This window comes from Chlorocebus sabaeus, chromosome X (genome assembly GCF_047675955.1).
Source record: "Chlorocebus sabaeus isolate Y175 chromosome X, mChlSab1.0.hap1, whole genome shotgun sequence".
Lineage (NCBI taxonomy): Eukaryota > Metazoa > Chordata > Mammalia > Primates > Cercopithecidae > Chlorocebus > Chlorocebus sabaeus.
In genome coordinates, this window is record NC_132933.1 from 88,849,648 (window position 1) to 88,873,321 (window position 23,674).

A 23,674-nucleotide genomic window follows, 5' to 3' on the forward strand; every position below is an offset into this window, starting at 1 on the left:
TTCTCAGCATATCAGCCATGTCACTAACAGTAATGTGCCTATTCTTCCCACTAAAGTGTTTATACTTAGAACAAGTAGCCATAGAGACAGTAAACAAATAGGAACCTGGCTTATTTTATAGTTCTGTACCCCCCAGGCCCTATTAATTTTGGCATTTGTTAGCCAAGGCTGGGATTACTTTAACTAAAGTGTGAAACTATGCTCTAGAAAGCAGTGGCTATAAGAGATAGACCAGGATCCAGAACATAAAACAATGAGTCAGAAGTCAAAAACAAGGGGGAAGAAACAAGATAAACAATGGGCTTAACTTAGAACCCAAGGGGCAATGGAAGACCAAGATGGAGTAATGAGCCAAGTCTAAGCCACATATTGTGAGAGCCAATGATTAGGAAGAAACTAGAAGTCAAGACAGGGCTGGAGATTCAAACCAGCCAAGCTGACAGGGTGGGGGAAGCATATAACAGGGATGGTGAAAACAAGAGAAACCTCAAAGCAATCATAGCTTCCCACAGAAGGCAGCTTTCTTGTTTTTACAAGAACTATAGGCTTTCTTCCCAAGACACAGCCAGCCTAGAGTCTGGGGTATAAAGGCTACTAACTCCATATACCTGGGTGTTCTTGACACCAGAACATGAGCAGTTATAGCCTAATTGTTCAAAGGCCGTTAAAACTACCTGATGTTTGTTTTGAAGATTTCCATTTGTTATCTACAATAAACCTTTCCATTCAGCAAGTAGGGATAAACTTTTGAAAAAATGATCATGGGGCCAAAAGAAAGTATGCAGACAAGGTATTTTGTCTGCTGGGTTGTTTAGGGACCTTTGTCATTACTACAAAAGACTCTTTTCTTGAGATAGAGCTGGGAGGAATGAACTAGGCTTTCTGGAGGTGAAAATTCCTTTGACAAAGAGAATCCATGGAGGAAAGGAAGGGAATGCCTGGATTGGGCCAAGGTGAGTGAGACTGTTACTTCACTCACCTCAAGCACACAATTTAAATGGATATCTGAAAGTTCAGTAATCCTTTTTACTGGGAAGAAAGAAGGTGAAGATGCTAAATAATGAAATATGGCCACATTAAGCTTTCTGATGATCTCATATTTAAAATGGAGGAAACAAAGACCCCTAGCAAGTGGCTAAATAATATGTAATATTTTATATATGACATAATATTTAACAGGGGTGACAAAATAGTTTCATGAATCCTAGAATGAGTCAAAATTAGTTTTTAAAAATGCTTAATTTTAATTATTTTTAAAGCTATGTTCAAATGAAGAAGAAAAAAGAAATGATAGTCTGACAACCTCCTATTTGAGGCAGATGGTTTACTGATAACAGAGGAATATAAATTCCTTCTCTATCAAGGAAAAGAAGGCATAAACTTGATTCAAAGGGAATTGAAGCCCAAAGGATCTGAGGTTGTAAGAGAGTACTTTACTGCTCTGAATTCTTTCATTCTGTAGATATTGAGCCCCTCTTCTATGCCAACCAGCTCTACTTTCATAGGGATTCTAGTCTAACAGAAGTTAAATATGATGTTATTTAAAAAATATACATCCCAGGGCACTGAAATAATTTGAAGATGTCCCAAGTGGAATTGCTGTAGGTCATCTTGACAGAATTATGGGTTCTAGGAGATCTGTGAGAAGACTATAGATAGGAGAATGTACCAGTTTTCAAAGCAAAAATTGTATGTTCTAGAAAGTAGAGATCAACCATAAAATATTAGTGAACTAGCATTTATTGAGTGTTTCTATGATTCTGTTCTAAGAACTTTACACTTATTAACTCAATTTAATCCTCACAACAAACCTATGAGGTAGGTGCTATTATTATTTCCATGTTAAGGATATGTAAAGTGAGACCTAGATAAGTTATATGATTTTCCCAAGGTGAAATAGCTAATGAGTGATAGAGCCAGGAATTAAATCCAGATAAGCTGGCTCCAGATTCCACATTGGTAATATTTATGTCATTTTTACCATTCAGCTTGTCAAAATTCTGTACTTGATTATTAAACAGCCTGTGAACATTTAGAAAGAGATACAGTGGCCACAGGGGTCATCATTGGCTTTCTAAGAACGAGTCATATCCCATAAAACTCAGTTTCTGTTTTGCCAGTAACTTAATTAGTTGATAGGAGAATTGCACAGGACAGAGAGTATCCTCCTGCATTTTAGATTTTCCCATGGTTTCCTTGCAGACAGAAGTCATATAAAGTGATAGAAAAAGCATAAAGTTTGTAGTCAGACAATTCTGGGCTCAAATCCTGGTTTCAATACTCGATAACTATATGATTTCAAGCAAGTGACATTTTGCTTCTTGTACTTCCATTATATCAATTGTAAACAGTGATGATAACTATTCTACAGGATTGTCATGAAGATTAAATGGAATCAATACATATAAAATGCCTGATAGAGTGCCTAGTACTCATTAATCTCATCTTACCCAACCTCCAACAAAGAAATAGCCTTATAAAGTAGTGAGGTCCTCATCACGAGATGTACCCAAATATGGGCTACATTATTATGTGCCAAAGATAGTATAGTAAACATTGAAACACTGATCTCTTTCCATGACCATGTGGCCTCACCACCAAGTTCTCATCCAACTCTTAAGATTCCCTTAATTCCCAGTCGCTAATGCCTGTTTTGTACATTGGGAATTGGGATTGACCAGTCCACTCAGAGCAGCTTAAACAACTTATGCAGCTTGTAGCTTGTTTCAGAGAGAGAGAGAGAGAGAGAGAAAGAGGGAGAGAAAGAGAGCAAGAGAGCACGTGGGCGTATGTGAAGGTACCTTTAAATGGCAATTATAGTATGTGGGAAAGTCACCAGTGGCTTCTAATTATGTGACCCCTTCTTTAATTTTTGCTGTCACCACTCTTTTAACTTTTCTTTCAAAAAATCCAAATAAGACTCTGTTCTCTTTTTTCGTATTATCTATACTGTCTGTCTCTGCTCCTCTGTTTCATTACATTTTTATTTTAGTTTTTGATGTGTTTTATTATTTTCTTCCTGATATAATTATTTGGGAAATTATTTTGATGCTTTGGGGAGATTTTTTTCTCTTTGACTATTTACTGTTGAAAGGAGCAGATCCCCTTTTCCTGCACCCTCTGTCCTATCGTGCCAGTCTGGACATGTGCTGTTGTTCCATGTGTCATAACTGCTCTTTATTTCATTGCTTTCACCATATTCAAGGGAATCACAACTAAGCAGCATGTAATGATGTTGGGCAGAAGACTTCTGTTCAGGGAAGTTTCTGCATTTGGACAATTTCATCTTGCACTGAAGGGTCAGACTTGAAGGATGAGCTATTTGGGACAGCTTATAAATTCAATAATAGCAATAGAGATGGGGCTGGAGCAGAAAGAAGAAGGGGATTTGAAACCAGAATTCCTGGGTACTTATCTTTACTCTGTCTCTTACTAACTTTTCTAACCATGGGTCAGTTCTTTAACTTTGTCCTTATCGTCCTCAATGTCAAATCAGGCTGATGATAGAAGTCATCTCAAGAGGCTTTGGGAGAGAACCACCTGAGGTAGTGGGGAGCAGTGGAGTATAGGGTTAAGAGCATGGATGCTAGGGCCAGACTAGAGGGCAATCTCCTTTCTCCCGTGAGCTATATGACCACACTTTCTGTGCTTATAATTATGCCCTTGTTTGCAAAATGGGAATGACAGTTTATCTACAAGGAAGGGAGGTTGTGAGGGTTAAATGAGACAATGCAGGTGTAGTGCCTGGCACATAGTAAGTACTTAGTGAATGTAAGCTATTAATACTATTACTATATATGCAGAGTTACTAATAATTCGTTCAGTACTTTTTTATTTAGAGGCAATATAGCACATTGTAAACAAAAGCAGAGATTTTAGAGCTGGACAGCCTGAACCCAAAGCCAAGCTCTGCCATGTAGTATCTTTTATTCCTAGAAAATTTTCAGTTTTTTCTTCCAATTTTTATTTTAGCTTTAGGGGGTGCATATTCAAATTTGTTACGTGGGTAAATTGCATCTTGCTGGGTTTTGGTTCACAAATGATTTCATCATGCAGGTAATGAACATAGTACCGATAGGCGGTTTTTTATTCCCACCCTCCTCCCACCTTCCACCATCAAGAAAGCCCCAGTGTCTGTTGTTTCCTTCTTTGTGTCCCTGTGTACTCAATATTTAGCTCCCTCTTGTAAGTGAGAACATGTGGTATTTGGTTTTCTGTTCCTGTGTTAATTTGCTTAGGATAATGGCCTCCAGTTCCATCCATGTTGTTGCAAAAGGCATGATTTCATTTATTTTGATGACTTTGTGGTATTTCATGGTGTACATGTACCACATTTTCTTTATCCAGTCTATCATTGATCATCATCTAGGCTGACTCCATGTATTTGTTACTGTGAAACGTGCTGCAATGAACATACGCATGCATGTGTCTTTGTGGTAGAATGATTTATATTCCTTTGGGTACATACCCAGTAATGGGATTGCTAGGTCAAAAGGTAGTTTTTTTTTAAGTTTATTTGAGAAATATCCAAACTGCTTTCTATCATGACTGAACTAACTTACATTCCCATCAGCAGTGTATAAGCATTCTATTCCTCAGAAAGCTTCTTAGCTTCTCTATGTCTATAGTTCCTCATCAGATGGGGTGATAACAGTACCTACATTGGAGGATTATTTAAGTTAATAAATGCAGAGCATTTAGGACAGTACCTGGTATATAATATGTGCTATTTAAGGGGTCACTGTTGCTGTTATTGTTGTTGTTATTTTGTTGTAATTATTAAGCATGCATTCTAGGATGCTGGAATATAGTAGTGAGAGAAATAAATCCAGTCCAAGCCCCATGTACCTTCCCCAGGATCTGGAGAGAAAAGGCTAGAGAAGAGTAACTAGTGTCCCCTCTATAAAGGGGCAGGGAGGACCTTATTTACAAACAAATGAAGCAGGCTACAATCCTGAACAGTTACATTCCCCAGATTGCAGCATCTGTCATTTGTAGAGAATATCCTGCAACGTCTTACTAAACCCCAGGCATACCCAGTGAGGCCAAATTGAAGTAGCTTCCAGCTGTTGAGTTATGTAGCATCAGGGACAGAGTAGACTTCTTGCTGGAGCCACAGACTAGGACCACAGCCTGAGTGTCTGTCTGCAGATTGCCAGGATCCTCCTGGGGAGGAACTAGCTCCCTTAATGTCTCCCAATTCAGACGAGCACAAGGAAAAAGGAGGAAGGCTGGCATTTTATTGGAAATGATAAACTTCATTAGGCAGGAAAGTTGTGATGATCCAAATAGCATCTGTTTTGAGCACCTGCTCACCATGTCCCTGGGAAGGCACTCAGACTACCATTAACAAGTAGCATGTAGGCAGCCTGGTTCCAATAGGACCACAGGCAACCGGGGTTCAAGAGGACTTTGTCCCCTTGCCATGTGCAGAGGACAACCAGAGGAAACTCCTGGGCTTTGTCAGTTGCTTTTCTCTGGGCAACCCCTGAGTGAAGCAAGACCAAAGAAGATAGAGTGCTGGGCACAGCCTTAATGGGCAGGCAAACTAAAAGCTGTGAGCAGCATGGTGGCTAAGTGTCAAGTGTGTAGTATGTCGGGGCCTTCATAATTGGCGTTAGAATTTGGAGAAGGGGAGCCACATCAGCTTGAGCAGTCAGGGAGTTTCTTTGAGGAAGAAGAATGTGTAAGTTTGACCTCGAAGGCTAAGATTAGAATAGGAAGCCTGGTTGGGCCAGAGAGCAGATATTAGTGCGACCCCAAATATATATCTGTTGTTTGGTGACAAATACCATTTGGCAAATACCACCCTGTCCTGAAAGGAGGTATAGAATTTCCAAGGACAGTGGGGCAGCTATGTAAATTGAAAAAATATTCAGAGTTACCCTTGCTTTGACTTATTTTTACTCACAATATTTAAATTATTTGGAAAGTCTGAATGAGCTAAAGGAGGTAGTGAGATGTTTTTTCTTTTAAGTTTATCAAAAGAGGGTTTTAAGGACTATGAAACACTGGCCCAGGAGCAAGAAAGTTCAAGGCTGTATTTGGTGGACAAGTCTGGCCTCATGTCCTGGAAATGACATGTTTATATTAGAGCTTTGTAGCTATTTTACAGAGTAAGGAAAACTGTCTTCATTTCTTAGTTGTGGAAATTGGGGCTCAGAGAGGTTAACTGGCTTGTCTGTAACCATAGAGCTGATAGGTTAAGCAGCAAGGCATCAAACTCAGGGTTTCAGACTCTACATCATGCTCTTTCTTTTGTTCCATGCTGCTTACTGCTTATAGTCTTAGCTACTCTTTATGATTGGAATTCCTGAACTGGTAGGTCATTCTTAATTATTCCTATCACATCTCTACATTTGGCTTATGACTAATCTTGTGCCTGAAAACTCACATTTAACCCTCTAGGGGACCAAGGAGAACAGGCAAAGGAATAATTTTAGTAACACATCTCTCTAGCCATGTTTCCCCACCACAGAAGCAGAAATTCTCTCTAGCTTCTTGTCATCCTTAAATATCTAAAGAAACAATAGGAGGTTCAATCGATGCTTTTAATGTAGCTCCAAGATCATGCATATTCTTTCTATTTTTGGGAAATAGCAAAGGTGTTGAAAGCTCTCAATGACTATGACACACCAACTCGGAATGGGGGCGGAGTAGAAGGAGGCTGCGGACTGAAGTTAGCAACAAGGAAGTTGAGGCTGCCTGTTTTAGGCAGTGTGGTCCAGTGAGAATGTGTGGTTCAGATCTGGCTTTCCAGGTTTGTATGTATTGTATTATGTATGGTAAGGCACAATTCAAACCTTTCTGAGATCAAGATAAATTAAATTCATACATTCTCCCTAGCTTGTCCTGGTTTTGTACTTAGATTAGCCTGATAGGGCCCACTTTTTATACATGTGTCTCAAAAAGTGTTCCTGAGAATTGTGGAAGTCAGTGTATGGGAACCACTCTATCCTTTTGGCCAGGATTGAGCTTGTGCACACTGAACATGGTAAAAGGAACCCAGGTTCTGAAATAGGCTTGGGACAACATTGGCCCTCTCTGTATAGCTGAACTCTTCCTCTCCTGTGAACTTGATCCTGGGGACAACCAATATATCAGAATCCATCTATATTCTTTTCTTATTTATATGAAGTCATTATGGGAGGAAAAAAAGCAACATGATTGTTATTTTTTCAAAAGCAATTCAATGACATCTGTATTTTCCAGCCTGGGCCTTTGAGGTTAACAGAGCTATGCTGGGAATCCTGCAAGGTAGCCTTTCCCAGCCTAACTGGAAATCTCAGTGTACTGCACAGTGTGAAGAGTTAGGATTGGGAATGTGAGTGGCCAAAAGAAGATCCTTCATAGGGAGCACACAGCTGAGAAGTGAGTCAAGTAAGGCAATTCAGTAGAATGGGAATGGTTTAATTGAACTGTAAAATGCTAATAAAAATTAATGAGCATTTCTGACTGTCCAGCTGACTGAAAGAGCAGATAAAGCAGAGAGGAGGGAGAGCTGGCCTGAAGACATCTGTCAGGACAGGGCTTATAGGGGCCTTCCTCAGCCTGACTCAGCCATACCACATCTCCCAGCAGGGGATGTCTTATCAGAGGAGGCTAAAGGCAGCACCAAGAAGAGGAGGGGCTGAAAGACCACTTCAAGATATTTATAAGATCTGACATTCCATACATCTATATGTCATTTCATCTGTCCCTCTGTTTTCTTTTTTAACTTATTAAATATTTCACATTCAAAAAGATATAAAAATAATATGAGTATCCACATGCTTACTATCCACCTTAAGAAATAATTCATTACAAATAGTTTTCCTTCCCACCCTCTCTTCTGCTTCTTTTTCTTCTCCTTCCTCTCTTGCCCCTCCCCATTTTCTGCTCTGTACTGTCTGGAATTTTGCATATATCATTGTCACATATTTCTTTATAATTTTCTACATACTATGTGTCTTTAAACATTATGTGGCATTGTATTGTATGTTTTTCAAGGGAACAGATATAGATGAGGTAAAACTATATAGAAAGGAAACCATGGAAATGATGAACATAGGATTTAGGATGGAGGATGCCTTGGATTAGTGGCAGATCCACCAGTGCTTTATATTATTAAAATAAGTAAGTAAATGAATAAATAGAGAAATAAAAATGCCATGCATGAACCAATTATGAGTGTTTCATGGACTAGGGTTAGGATTAATACAATTTTGTATATATGAGAGCAAAACAGCAATAACAAGTAGGCAACATACTGTTTGTGTCCATCTACAACTTCTGTTTTTCTCCATAAGATTTGTGACATTCATCTGTGTTGATATGTGAACTTCTTTATTTACTTTTACCTCCATTTCTCTTGTCAGACTGGGCCTTTTCTAAAAATCCGCAGAGTGCTAAGTGTTAGACCCTCCCTAGGTAATCCTTTGCCAACAGTCTGTGGCCTCCTAGCTACTCATACCACTCAGTCCTCCTCTGGCGTTCAGGTCTCACTGGCCTGCACAGATATTTGAACACACTCTAGGCAACCAGCCAGCTCATTTCATACCTCCAGTGGGCTTGCTGATGTTTTAGAAAAGGAGACGCCCTTGCTAGCTGTGTTTGTGTGACTTACTGTTTCCTACTTCCTATCAGCAGACTTGCACACACGTCCAGGGATTGATTCTGGTGTCTGAAATGATCTTTCGAGGTGAGACAGAGACTTTTTCTTTGGGCATCTAGTTAACCAACCTGTCAATGTCAGACTGCTAATATAACCTGGCCAAATTTAGAACAAACCAACCCCCATTGCTACTTCAAAATGGTGACAGTGTTAGCATTCTGCTGTGCCCATGTGCCAACTCTTCTAGTACTCACCCTGCACATACCTTCAAGAAACCTCTCCTTCCCATCTAGGACCTAATCCGGAGAGACATCCTGTACTACAAAGGCCGCATTGACATGGATAAATATGAGGTAGTTGACATTGAGGATGGCAGAGATGATGACTTTAATGTCAGCATGAAGAATGCCTTCAAGCTTCACAACAAGGAGACTGAGGAGATACATCTGTTCTTTGCCAAGAAGCTGGAGGAAAAAATACGCTGGCTCAGGGCTTTCAGAGAAGAGAGGAAAATGGTACAGGAAGATGAAAAAATCGGTAAGTGACCTGAGAGTAGAAAGAAGAATATGGCTATGAAGAACATAGGAGGTTTGAATTGGTTTCCATTTTCCTGGAGTCAGAGGGAAGATTTCTGTTGCAAACTGACTTAAGCTACTTTGGTGGTTCCTTATTATTAGGTTGTTTTTGGTAAGTACCAATAGCTTCCATTAGTCAGTGGTAGGTTGAACTATAGGTTGTCCTCCCCTACTAGCTAAGAATATCACACTGAAAGCTGGCCTCAGGCCTCAGGCTTGATTGTCCCAAACATACATTTATTAGCAAATAAACAAAAATCAGTTACACTACCTGTTCTGTAATCTTCATAAAGCCTCAGCTGTCTGTCATTAGGTGCATAGTTTGTACTCCTGATTAGGATACTTCAGATGTTAACTAAATCCCCCTAGACTATAGATTAAAATAATATGCACATACACATCACACTTTCTGTGTGGAAGTATTTAAACTATAGAAAATATAACAGGACCTAAAACCATGACCATTTTCATGATTTCGAATACACTGAAACATACTTTTTTTGCCTTTTTGTTTCTCTTTTCCAGAGGGGATATAGATAGTAGAGATATTTTTCATGCTGCTTCCCAACTGTGGGATTTTGATGCCATTGGTTATAGCTTTGTGACTTATAAAGTACTGTCTGGTCTCTTGCTCATGGTCCTGCCTTTCTGTCATTAAAAATACCAAGCAACCAGACTTGTTAATTCCCTGAGAAGACATACAGTTTCTGTCTTTGCCCCATTGCTTATGGGAATGAAATTGTACTTTAAAATGCCTGTATGCTCAAGTTTGTGGAAATCGTCTCTAGAAAAATGGGCCTACTCGTTGAATCCTGGTACAAAAGGGTTCTCTTACCCTTTCATGTTGGTGATTGAAATTGTCCAGAGGTAAGAAAGGATGGTCAGAAAGACAAATCTAACTCCAGTCTTCTCCTCAGAACTTGCGTAGAGTGCACATTAATAACTCACTTTGAGTCTCATTGGAATCAGATTGCTTTTAGTATGTGGACACTGCATTGGGACATGATGTGGAGTGGTATGTAAATGTTGCTGGCTACTTCTCTCAATGGCAAGCAGCAGCAGCCACTGACCCTGCTTAGGCTGTTAGAGTTATTAAAGGAATGGTCTTAGTATTCAGACCCTGAATCAATTAGAAGGTCCCTGCCATTCCCATTGGCTCTAACACAATGTCTCCCACACAATGCCCTAATAAACCTGTGACTTTAACTATCTGCTTCTAATAGAAAAGCTTCCAGAAATTACTTACAGGCATATGTTCATCTTTAAAAATATTGAGAGTTTTTTTTTGGTTTGATAATAGTAAATCACTTCCATTGTAGGACATTTGGAGAAAAAAACAACAGAAAAATATAAGAAAAAAGTAAAAATCACACATCAACATACTCAGTAATAACTTTCATAAACATTTTGATATGTATTTCCAACCTTTTTTATGTGTCTAATTAGATAAACCAAGGTGACTGAATCTTTTTTTCTTTCTCTCCCCATACCTGCCTCTCTATGGTGGATAGATATAATTTTGTATCCTCATTTTCACTCATCATTATTAGCATTTCTCTCAAATCATTTCATATTTTTAATCATTATTTTATGAGGGTCATATAGTTTTATCATAGCTTTTTTAAATTTTTACTTTTTAATTATAAAATTAATGCATGACCATTATAACCATTTAAACAAATATGGACATACATAAAGAAAATTTAGCATTCTTTTCCCTTCTCTGTCACTTCCATACTGAATGAAATAACCAGTGTTAACAGTTCAGTATTCCCTTTTCCATACTTTTCTCATGCCCATATAAACATATACAAACATAATACTTTTATATAAAAATTATATATATTACCTTGTAAGTTGCTTTTTTAGCTTAATTTATCATAGGTAACTCCCCAGATACATAATATAGAATCTAACTATAACCCCTTGTATCAGTTAGGGTTCAACCAAAGAGGCATAACCCATAGGAGATATATCATACCACTGCTGAAAATTTTATTACAAGGAATTGACTTATGCGATTGTGAATGTTGGCTAAGTGGCTCAGAATTCCATAGAGCAGGCAGTCAGAAATGGAGGATCACAGGCAGGCTCAAACCCATGGATATAGGCCAAAGCTGTCATCTACAGGCAGTCAGGAAGAGAAGATCATGAGAAGGATGAAATGGCACAGACATGGGCTAAAGCTGTGGTGCACAGGTAGAATTTCTGCCCTTTCTGTGGGAGACCTAAGCTCTACTTTTAAGGTCTTGCAACAGATTCAGTCAGGTCCATCCAGATTATGTAGGATATTCTCCCTTATATAAAGTTAACTGATTAGGGCCTGTGTTAGTCCCTTTTCACAGTGCTATAAATAACTACCTGAGACTGGGTAATTTATGAAGAAAAGAGGTTTAATTGATTCACAGTTCTGCAGACTTCACAAGAAGCATCACTGGGAGGCCTCAGGAAGCTTAGAATCATAGCAGAAGGCAAAGGGGAAGCAAGCATCTTCTTCATATAGTGGAAGGAGAGAGAGTGAGAGAGCAAGGGGGAAGTGCCACATAGTTTTAAACCATCAGATCTCGTGAGAACTCACCCACTATAATGAGAACAGCGTGGGAGAAATTGCCCCCATGAGCCAATCACCTCCCACCAGGCCCCTCCCCCAACACATGGGGATTACCATTCCACATGAGATTTGGGTGGGAACAGAGAGCCAAACCATATCAGGGGCTTTGATTACATCTGTAAAATACCTTCATAGCAACACCTATATTAGTGAGGACTATAGTCAAATGGGCATATCAATAAATTCATCACACTTTTCTTATGAACAGCTGTATAACATTCCATAATATTATGTAGTAACCACAGTCATCTCTTGGTATGCACGGGATATTGGTTCCAGGACTCCCGTGGATATCAAAATCCATGGATGCTCAAATCCCTTATATAAAATTATATAGTATTTACATATAACCTATGTACATCCTCCATATACTTTCAATCATTTCTAGATTATTTATAATACCTAACACAATGTTAGGTATTATGTATGTAATGCTATGTAAATAATTGTTATACTGTATTGTTTAGGGAATAAAGACAAGGCAAAAATCCGTATGTGTTTAGTACAGAAGCAACCAGCCGCTTTTTTCTGATTATTTTTGATCCATAGTTGATTGAATCCAGATGTGGAACCCATGGTTACAGAGGGCTGATTGTTCTTTTTTTTTGCTAGACATTCATTTTATATTTAGCTTTATTTCCCACTACAGATATTGCTGTAATAAATATCCGTGTCATATCTCATTGTTACTTATTGGTGCTTTTATTCCTGTAGGATAGATACCCTGAAGTGGAATGATTGAGTGTTAGGATGTGAACAGTTTTAATACATACTTACATATTAAATTCTGAAAGATTTGTAGAATCTATACTCTTAGCATAATTTTATGAGTACCTACTTCCCCATACCCTCACCAGCACTGGATAGCATCTGTTTGTTTCAGTTTGCCATTTTTCAACTAGTAAATTGAAAAAAAGTGTTGGAACCTTTTTTTTTTTTTTTCATATGCTTAATGACTATTTTCATTGCTTTTGTGAATTGCCTCATACCCTTTACTCATTTGCAGTTTTTGTGATTCTTTTAAAATAAATTTGGAAGGGCTCTATATTCGGGATGTGACACTTTGTCGGTCATGAATTTCATGTTTTCACCAGTCTGTTTTTTGTCTTTTGAGTTTGTTTATATTGCCTACTTCTATAAATATTTAACTTTTTACTTTGAAAAAATGTATCTATTATTCCTTTTTTGGCCCCTAGTTTCATCTTGCTTAAGATCTCTTGCCATCAAAACTATAAAATTTCCTAATTAAAAAGATACTTTTGGTTTATTTTTAGAACTGTAATCCATCTGGAATTTACATTTTTATATGGCATGAGGAAGGGGTCTCATTTTTTTCTTCCAAGCGGATATCCAGTTGCATCTGCATCATTTATTAAATAAATCATTTATTTTCCACACAATTTAAATGCCATTTTTGATATATAGTAACTCTACATATGTACTTAGATGTGTCTTTAAACTTTCTATTCTGTTCCACTCTTCTGTTTGTCACTTCTTGTATCGAGACTATACTGTTTTAATTGCAGTATATTGAGAAAGTTTTAATGCCTGGTCAATCAATTCTTATTCACTCTTCTTTTATCATTGTTTCTTAGCAGTTCTTAGATGCTTATTCATTGATATGCATATCAAATTTATTTATTCTAGGTTTAAAAACACTGCCATAAAAACTGGCATAAAAAGCCCATTTGGATTCTGATTGGCATTATATTAAATTTGTTAATATGTAAAGGCTTGGCATTGTTATTAAGTTTTCACATTTAAGAACAAGGCTCTGCTCTTCTTTCATCAAAGTCTTGTTCTGTATGCTTCAGGAAAATGGTAGAGTTTTCTTTAGACTCTGTACATTTCTGCCTCTTTGTATGTTACTTTTGATAATTTCTATTTTTCTGGGAAATTGTTCATTTCCTCTGGATTTTTAATTTAATGCTATATATCTACACATATTTTCTAATTATTATATCTTCCATAATTGTGGTTATCTCTCTTCTTTCTTGTTCATAATATTTCATACATTTTTATTTTCTCACTTTAATCTTTTTAATCAGGCTTATCAGGGAGAATTGATCTTTTTATGTATTTATAATCATTATACATATTTTTAAGGTACATGTGATATTTTGATACCTGTATATGATGTGTAATGATCAAATCAGGGTAATTGTGATATCCATCACCTCAAATGCTCATCTTTTCTTTGTGTTGGGAACATTCCAAAAATTTTTTAGCTGTTTTGAGATATACAATAAATTATTGTTAACGCTAATTTCCCTACTGCCCTATCAAAAACTAAATCTTATTCCTTCTAACTGTGTTTTTGTATCTATTAACCAGCCCCTCTCCATTGACCTGAGCCTTTCCTTCTGATCCACTGATAATCACCATTCCACTCTCTATCTTTATGAAATCTATTAGGGGAAAATCAGCCCCTAATGTTTCAACTTGGGTCCTTTTCTATTTTTCCTAAGTGTCAGCTGGTCTGAGAAATAAAGGGAAAGAGCACAAAAGAGAGAAATTTTAAAGCTGGGTGTCCGGGGGAGACATCACATGTCAGCAGGTTCTGTGATGCCCCCTGAGCCATAAAACGAGCAATTTTTTATTAGCAATTTTCAAAGGGGAGGGAGTGTACAAATAGGGTGTGGGTCACAGAGATCACATGCTTTAAGGGCAACAAAAGATCACAAGGCAGAATGTTAGGGTGAGATCACAAGGTCAGGGCAAAACTAGAATCACTAATGAACTTCTGTGTCCCACTGTGCATGCACTGTCATTGATAAACATCTTAACAGGGTTCAAGAGCAGAGAACTGGTCTGACTAGAATTCACCAGGCTGGAATTTCCTAATCCTAGCAAGCCTGGGGGCGCTGCAGGAGACTAGGGTGTGTTTCATTCCTATCTACACCTGCATAAAGCAGACACTCCCAGGGCGACCATTTTAGAGGCCATGCCCTGGGAATGCATTCTTTTCCCAGGGCTGTTAATTATTAATATTCCTTACTGGGGAAAGAATTCAGTGATATTTCTCTTGCCTGTTTTCAGTAATAAGAGAAATATGACTCTGTTCTGCCTGGCCCACAGGCAGCCAGACTTTAAGGTTATCTCCCTTGTTCCCTGAAAATTGCTGTTATCCTGTTCTTAAGGTTCCTAGATTTCATACTGTTCAAACACACATGGTCTACAAACAATTTGGGCAGTTAACGCAATCATTACAGGGTCCTGAGGCGACATACATCCTCAGTTTGCAAAGATGACAGGATTGAGAGATTAAAGACAGGCATAGGAAATCACAAGAGTATTGATTAGGAAAGTGATAAATGTCCATGAAATCTTCACAATTTATGTTCAGAGATTGCAGTAAAGACAGGTGTAAGAAATTATAAAAGTATTAATTTGGGGAACTAATAAATGTCCATGAAATCTTCACAATTTATGTTCTTCTACCATGGCTTCAGCCAGTTCCTCCATTCAGAGTCCCTGACTTCCTGCAACATCTCTCCGTTTCTTTTTATATAAATGTGCCATGGTGATGAAGGCTTGTTCATTCTCTTGATTTTGACGCAGGATTCTTTGACTGGTCTGGCACACTAAAGATGAGCCGATTAAACGAGAAACATAATTCCAAAATTTACTGCAGTGGAGCCCCCAGTAGACTTAATCCAAGTTGTGAGGTTTAGTCCAGAAAGGTTTTCTGCCACCTGATCTAACGCCTCAACTCCAGGCACAATGGATAAATGATCTTGGGAGGCTTCAAAAATTTGTTTGTTTTTTTTTTTTTTAATTTAGTTCTGTCCAATGATAAATTATCTTCCCTACCCAGAAGGTGTCCTTTGACCATTTCCTATGAATGATCAGTCTCACTGTAGGAATACAGGATGATACGGAAATCCGAAGTATTCCAATCACACTGCATTTGCATGCAATAATGGAAACTCACTACTTGATCTCCAAGCCAAATAACAAACTGTCTTAAATCATTAATTTGATTAGCCAATTTTTGATCAATGCTTTGTTGAGAATTCCACCTTTGGGTGGAATTGGCTTGCCAATCATTAACAAAATGAGCTGTTTGAATAGATTGATGTAATGCCATTTCAGTAGTGGTGGCCATTGCAGTGCCTATAATTAGGCCATGATCACAGCAATTAAAGTGAAAACAAATCTCTTAGATTTTTTTTAGAATTCGCTGTAACACTTCATTAATTAAATGTATTGAGGGGGAGGATTCCCAAGGTCTGGGCAAGGTTACCAGAATCCAGATTCCTTCTCAAGCTCGAACCAACATTACACTTTTCCTGGAGTCAAAATGGGAGTTAATACAAGTGTATAAATGACAATTAATACATTGGACAGTTTGATTATTTGTCCAAATTTTGATACTTCCCACTAACAGCATGTAAGGAGGCTTAACACAACTCTGTATGGGAACAGTCAGTTTAGAGGTAAGTGATACAGAATGTCTGGATCTACGTTGATACTGAGAGAGGGGGATGGTAGCGGGGACACAGACAGAATAGTTTCCCCTTCCCATACTCGCAGCCCAGACATGGCAATAGCCAATTTCCAAAGTTCTGGGTGTGTTGGGCTCAGAATGGGGAGTATCATATGAGGCCTCGAGGTGGGAGGGGGTAAATGCCTTTATCTTCCCATTTTAAGGGAAAGAATGAGCTGAACCTCCTGTGCAAAGTAGAATGATGATTCTCGTTCTCCCGATAAGAAGTAAAATAAGTAGCCTCCAGGCGTTTCCTTCCTCCAGAGGAGCAATTGTTTTTTAAATAGCCCTTTGGTGCCCAGTCTATTACTAAACTATATGAGTCATTTTTCAATATTACCGCATGTGAGTTAGCACAGTCTTCCCAAATTAGGGTTTTAGATGGTCCCTCAAAATTTTTAGGGCATGATTTTCCTGCAGGTTTATATTGAAAGTATGAGGTATCTCCCATTACTCCCCCTTTCATTTGTTTTAGAGGAGAAAGGGAGAGGCTATAGACCAAATGGCCCAGTTCCTATGTAGCTGATCTTTCCGGAAGATAAGCAGCCCAGACTTGAATTTCTAGATGGTACAACCAGGTGCATGTCTGAGGCACAGAGTGGGGTATTTATAACCCATGGTAATATTAAATGCAGTGCCGCCTTCTCCTGGTTGAGCAGGGCGACAGTCACCTGTAGCTCCAGGCATCCACACACTATTGTTAGTGTAGATTTCTACAGGAGCATCTATCCAGGTGAGAGGTCGAATACGTGGAGGAAAAGGCACTTAAGCCAAATAAGAATAATTTTGTGTAGCAGGTAAATCAGTGTGAGAGGAAACTGGTGAGACAGAAATTATAAGGAGGATAATCATTAAATAAAACCTGTTGTAAGTGAGATTCAGTGCTGAAGGAGGAAGAGAAGAACAGAGGAATGTTATTTTTAGGCTAATAGAAATGTTGAGATTTTTAGGTTTGTAAGGAGAAAAAGGTAATCAGGAGAAGTGGAATTAGTTAGATGGGTCTCCATTGCCATCAGGGAGGATTGAATCAGACCTATTGTGATTTGGTGTGCCAGCTTTTAAGGAGTTAGCACAGATCTCACCACGTCTGAGGGCAGTCTCTGACACAGACCTCTTTTCCGTGTGGTTTTCGTCGTCAGTATTCACACGAAGCTTGAGTCTCCTAGTGGGTATCCAGACAGGGGATTAATGATCTCCTGGTGAAACACAAGCATATCCTCTCCCGCACGTTATAATTGTGCCAGGTTCCCAGGTATTGGTTTGGGAGTTTTTGCATAACACTAGCTTGCCTTTGTTTAGAGAGAATTTTTTGCCTGTATAATGGCATTCGGCTACAGTTAAATTATTATCTTTAGGAACATTTTAAAAATTTAAAGTAAACAATGTTAAATGTAATTGGGAGTGGTGGGTAGTTAAATTATGTTTTTGTTGTTCTGACTGTTTGGACAATCGGATTTTAAAAGTGCAGTTGGCCCGATCCACCACAGCCTGTCCCTGAGGATTGTAAGGGATTCCAGTAATATGGGAAATTCCTCATTGTTTCATAAATAAATCAAAAGCCTTACTAATACATCCAGAGGTGTTGTCTGACTTTATTTGATATGGAAGCCTCATAACTGCAAAGCAAGAATACAGATGTTTTTTAACATGGGCCGTGCCTTCCCCTGTTTGGCAAGTAGCCCAGATAAAACCTGGGAAGGTATCTACAGAGACATGCACGTATGACAGTCTGCCAAAGGAGCTAACATGAGTCACATCCATTTGCCATAAAGCCGTAGGAGTTAGGCCTCTGGGATTAATGCCAGACTCCTGATTTGGAAGTACAAAAACTTGGCACTGAGGACAGCTGTGAACAATAAGCCTAGCCTGTTTCCAGGTAAGGGCAAATTTATCTTTTAATCCAGCAGCATTGACGTGAGTGAGATTATGGAACTCCCGAGCTTCTTGGGTTGCAAAAGAGACCAAACAGTTGACTTTATGATTACTGGCAGACACAGGTCCGGGTAAAGTGATATGAGATCTAATATACATAATATAGAAAGGGTGTCTACATTGGCGAACCGCCTGTTGTAACCTTGAAAATAAAGAAGCCAATTCAGAATTATCAATATGTTTGATAGTAGTGGTTTCTATGTCTTTAGTGGCATGTACAACCTAGGCAGAATCAGAGACAATATTTAAAGGTTTGGGGAACTCCTGTAAGGCAGTAATGACAGCTATTAACTCTGTCTTTTGAGCAGAGGTATAAGGGGTAGAAATAAGCTTGTCTGTAGGACCTACATAACCAGCATTGCCATTACTGGAGCCATCAGTGAATACTGTAATGGCCTCAGGAATGGTCTGATCTTTGGTTAATCGAGGGACCACCCAAGACGTCATTTTTATAAAATCAAACAATTTGTTTTTTGGATAATGATTGTCAATAACGCCAATAAAATTAGCCAAGTGAATTTGCCACAGTACAGAACGTTAAAAGGCGGCTTGAACTTCCAGCCTATTTAAAGGAAATGCAATTAAATTCAGATCAAATCCGGAAATTTTAAGTATTCTACACCATGCCTGTCTAATTAGAGTGGCCATTTGATCTAGATAAATACACAGTTTTTGACACAGAATGAGGAAGAAAACACCACTCCACTAAATCATTATGTTGAACTATTAGTCCAATAGGGGAGTGTAATGAAGCAAAAACCAGAAGCTGAAAAGGCTGAAACGGCTGTACTCTAGGTAAATAGGCGGTCTGGATTCTTTCCTCTACGAATTCCAGTTCTAGTGAAGCCTCGGGGGTCAAAGTCCTGGGACTTCGGAGATTGGAATCTCCCCACAGCATAGAAAATAAGTTAGACAGTACATAGGTTAGAATACCTAAAGTAGGTCTTAAATAATTAATGTTACCGAAAAGTTTTTGGAAGTCATTTAAAGTTTTCAAAGAATCTCTCCTAATTTGAACTTTTTGAGGTTGAATACGTTGTTTATTGACCACCATTCCTAAATATTGAACAGGAGTGGTCTGTTGAATTTTATCCTGAGCGATGTGTAATCCAGCCTCTGTAACACAGCGGCGCAAACTTTGATAATGGTCAATTAATTCTTTATCAGTGGGGGCAGCAATTAAAATATCATCAATATAATGAAGAATATAGGCCTGAGGAAATTGGGCTCGAACTGGTGAAAGCACTTGCCTAAGCTGGCAGATTGTAGGACTATTTAGCATTCCCAGAGGAAGTACTTTCCATTGATAACGAGCTGCAGGCTCTTGATTATGGATAGATGGTACAGTAAAAGTAATTTTTTCACAACTCGATTTAAGTAAAGCAATATGAAAAAAACAATCTTTAAGATCAATAACTATGAGAGGCCAATTTTTAGGTATTAAAGCAGGTTAAAGCAGGGGCAGGCATGGCTGGTTGGACGGCCCCCATAGGTTTAATTATAGTGTTAATGGCCCTTAAATCAGTTACCATCTGCCACTTGCCTGATTTCTTTTTTACTAGAAACACAGGAGAATTCCAGGGGGAAAGAGAAGGTTCCACATTTCCAAGTTGTAACTGTTCAGAAACTAATTGAGTTAAAGCCTCTAGTTTTTCTTTAGAAAGCGGCCACTACTCTATCCAAACAGGTGTGTCAGATTTCCATTGTAAAGGGACAGGATCAGGAGGTGTTGTAGTGGCTGCCACTAAAAAGGATAATGTAAACCAGCTCTGTCTTCTTTTACAGTAATTGGGAGGGATTTAGTAATCCTTTCACGTTTTGAACCGAGACCGAGTCCAGGAACAAACCCCATGTTTTCCATCATACACAGACTGGGAGCACTATAAGAGTTATGTGGAATATTAATTTCAGCCCACCATTGTGCCAGCAAATCTCTACCCCAAAGATTAATGGGGATTGGCATGATATAAGACTGAATTGTACCCTTTTGACAATCAGAGCTGGTGCAAGGCAAGATAAATGTGCTCTCATAAACTTCCTCGGCTTTTCCAACACCTACTAGTCCCATGTTAGCGGGATGCTTAAGCCAGGAGGAAGGCCGTAAATTAGAGTAAATAATAGAAACATCAGCACCAGTATCTACTAGGCCCTCAAACTTTCTTCCTTGAATGTGTATGGTGCAGGTGGGCCGTTGTTTAGAAATTACAAAAATCCAATAAGCAGCCTTTTTGCCACCGGAGCCCATCCCAGGGCCACGTGTCTTATCTCCTTTGTTTAAAATGTATTAGGTAGTAAAAGCAATTGAGCAATTGACTCACCAGCTGGAATGGAAACAGGAACCTTGACAGACACGATTAATTTAATCTCTTCAACAGAATCAGAATTAATGAGACCAGTATGAATGGTGATTGCTTTAGCAGAGGTGGATGCCCTAACTAACAGCAAGCCCACCAAATGTTGAGGTAAAGGGCCAGTGACCCCCGTGGGGACAATTAAAGGCAAAGAGTTAGGTAGTAAATGTAGAGGAATAGTATACAGAGATTGACCACCCCGCCCCCTTCCACGGAGGTAGACAAGCATTGTACTGAGACAGAAGGAGAGGCTGGGACCCATTTGGGTTGGCTGTAGGTAAATTTGTTTGTGCTGGTGGCTGCATTGGGACCACCTGAAGCGGAAACACAATGTTGGTCTGAGTCTGAAGCATCCCATTTGATATCAGGACCTGGGACCGGCCCCACTCCCCGTTTTCCTGGTGTTGTGGCAGGGATTTTCCATACTTACTTACAATTACTTGCCTGATGTTTACCTTTGCAACAATGTGGGCAAACAGTAGCATCAGCATTTGGCCGTGTTTGTTGAGTAGGCTTGGCCACTATTAACAGTGCAATTTTTTCGAGTATGACCAAGTTGACTGCAATTATAGCAGGCTCCAAGAAAAGAATTAGTGGGACTAGTTTGGTTGGTATCCTTCATGACCCATGCCCATAAAATAGCTTTGTGGGTGTCTGATCCAATGCCTTCACAAGACTTAATATATGCAGGCAACAAACACCTCATGATCAGGTAAATTTTGTTATTGGATAGAACACATGACCATTTTACACTCATGATTCACATTTTCAAAAGCTAACATACAAAGGACAATACCTTGAGTGTGCTCATCAGAGACAGATTTTTGAACGGCATCTTGTAATTTACCTAAAAAATCAGAGTATGATTCAGAGTGACCTTGTTTAACCATGGTGAAAGAAACAGGAGCTTGGCCAGGAGCGCGTAATTTATCCCAAGCTCTCATACACACCTTTGTTACTTGTTCCGTGGTAAGAGCGTCAAAGTTTAATTGGGCATAAGCATCAGAGAAACTACTGGAGCCTGTGAGCTGAGCCTGAGTAATTAGAATGCCATTAGTCTGACTTAGCTGAGCCTGCAAACGGGCCTCTTCTGACCACCAGGTACGAAATTGTAAATGCTGAGATGGGGTTAGAACAGCTTTTGCCGAAAGGTCCCAGTCTAAAGGAAGCAAAATGACCTCAGTACAAAAAGTTTGTAATACCATTTTAACATAACGAGAAGTAGGATCATACTGAGTACAAGCATCCTTAAATTATTTTAAAAATGTAAGATTAAGAGGTACATAACAATGCATTTGTACACCTTAGAAGTTAGGAGGGTCTAGCCTGACTGGATAAGTCCACGCATCTAATCCACTTGTTTCTTTGTTTTGGCATAATAAGCATTGCATTGAAGTTTCAAGAGTAGGCATCTGAGATGGAGTTGGCATAGAAGTGACAGGAAAAGCATGTGTAGATAAGGGAAACTGAGGGTGAGGGGGTCGGACCAGAATGAGAGTGTGAGAAAGGGGTATTGAGGGAGCAGAAGGAGCAGAAGTATACTGGTTTTTACTGGTGTCCATGTGTGAAGAAGGGTACAGAGCAGGCTGAGTGGATGGCACAGTGACCGGTTGAGGAACTGAAATGACAAGAGGGTGAGGGGCTGAAGTGGATGGGGGAGGACCTGAATAATTATAGGTACATTGTAGTTTGGTCCCGGAGCCATTAGGTGATTCCGGAGGTTTGAAGAGAGAAGAATTTGCATATATGTGGTCCCAGGCTGTCTGAGTCGGGGCCGCAGGAGCTACTGGTACCAGCTCTTCGTGAAAAGAAATAAGATCATCAGGGGGTGACTGTAATCCAAAGTCACCAGAGTTAGATATTGAATCCTCAACATTGTCAGATGGGGGAGGAGTAGCCAAAGGAAGAGAGGCTGATCAGATAACAAAGGCAATGCAGGAGAGGATGGTTGAGGAAGAGGTGGAGGGTCATCAGATTCAGAGAATTATGGTAACTGTAGGGGATCACAGGATTGGTGTGACATTAGGATGGCACTACCAAGGCCCAATCACCCCCAAACAGTGGCAGGAACATAATTCCCTGTGGAGACCAGTTCCCAGAATGTTGCACCAACATGATCCCATAGTTCTACATCTAGGGTTCCTTTTTCAGGAAACTAAGGACAGTGTTTCTCCACCACCTTGAATAGAGTGACCATATTTTCCATGGTTATTCGGACACTGCCCTGTTCTAACAGGAGCTTAATGTAGCAGAGATAAGCATGACCTTTAGACTCTGCGTGACCCATAGTTAACCTGGAGCATACACAGACTACTCACCAGTCATCAGGGAGTAAAACAAGCATTTCTGTGGACAAAACTGATGATGTTTTTCCACACCTACCAAAGGGAATCGGGTTCCCACGTGCACTTGGGAAAAAAACCATGTGGGCACCAGATATCAGAGGAAATTCAGCCCCCGATATTTCAACGTGGGTCCTTTTCTATTTTCCCTAAATGTCAGCTGGTCTGGGAAATAAAGGGAAAGAGTACAAAAGAGAGAAATTTTAAATCTGGGTGTCTGGGGGAGACATCACATGTTGGCAGGTTCCGTGATGGCCGCTGAGCTGTAAAACCAGCAAGTTTTTATTAGCAATTTTCAAAGGGGAGGGAGTGTATGAATAGGGTGTGGGTCACAGAGATCACATGCTTTAAGGGCAACAAAAGATCACAAGGCAGAAGGTCAGGGCGAGACCACAAGGTCAGGATGAAACTAGAATCACTAATGAACTTCCATGTCCCACTGTGTGCGCATTGTCATTGATAAACATCTTAACAGGGTTCAAGAGCAGAGAACCGGTCTGACTAGAATTCGCCAGGCTGGAATTTCCTAATCCTAGCAAGCCTAGGGGTGCTGCAGGAGACTAGGGCGTGTTTCATCCCTATCTACATCTACATAAGGCAGACACTCCCAGGGCAGCCATTTTAGAGGCCACACCCTGGGAATGCATTCTTTTCCCAGGGCTGTTAATTATTAATATTCCTTATTGGGGAAAGAATTCAGCAATATTTCTCTTACCCATTTTCAGTAATAAGAGAAATATGACTCTGTCCTGCCCGGCCCATATCTCCCTTGTTCCTTGAA

At 39.4% G+C, this 23,674-nt stretch overlaps 1 protein-coding gene across 17 annotated transcripts in view; it reads left to right on the top strand.

Moving 5' to 3' along the window:
* Positions 1-23,674, top strand: part of ARHGEF9 (Cdc42 guanine nucleotide exchange factor 9) — a 181,097-nt gene that overhangs the window by 146,142 nt on the left and 11,281 nt on the right. For all 17 annotated transcript variants that reach the window (XM_007991893.3, XM_037994665.2, XM_007991890.3 and 14 more), the window contains one exon: positions 8,887-9,130. In XM_007991893.3, the coding sequence (XP_007990084.1) occupies positions 8,887-9,130 (244 nt within the window). The remainder of the gene's footprint in view (positions 1-8,886; positions 9,131-23,674) is intronic.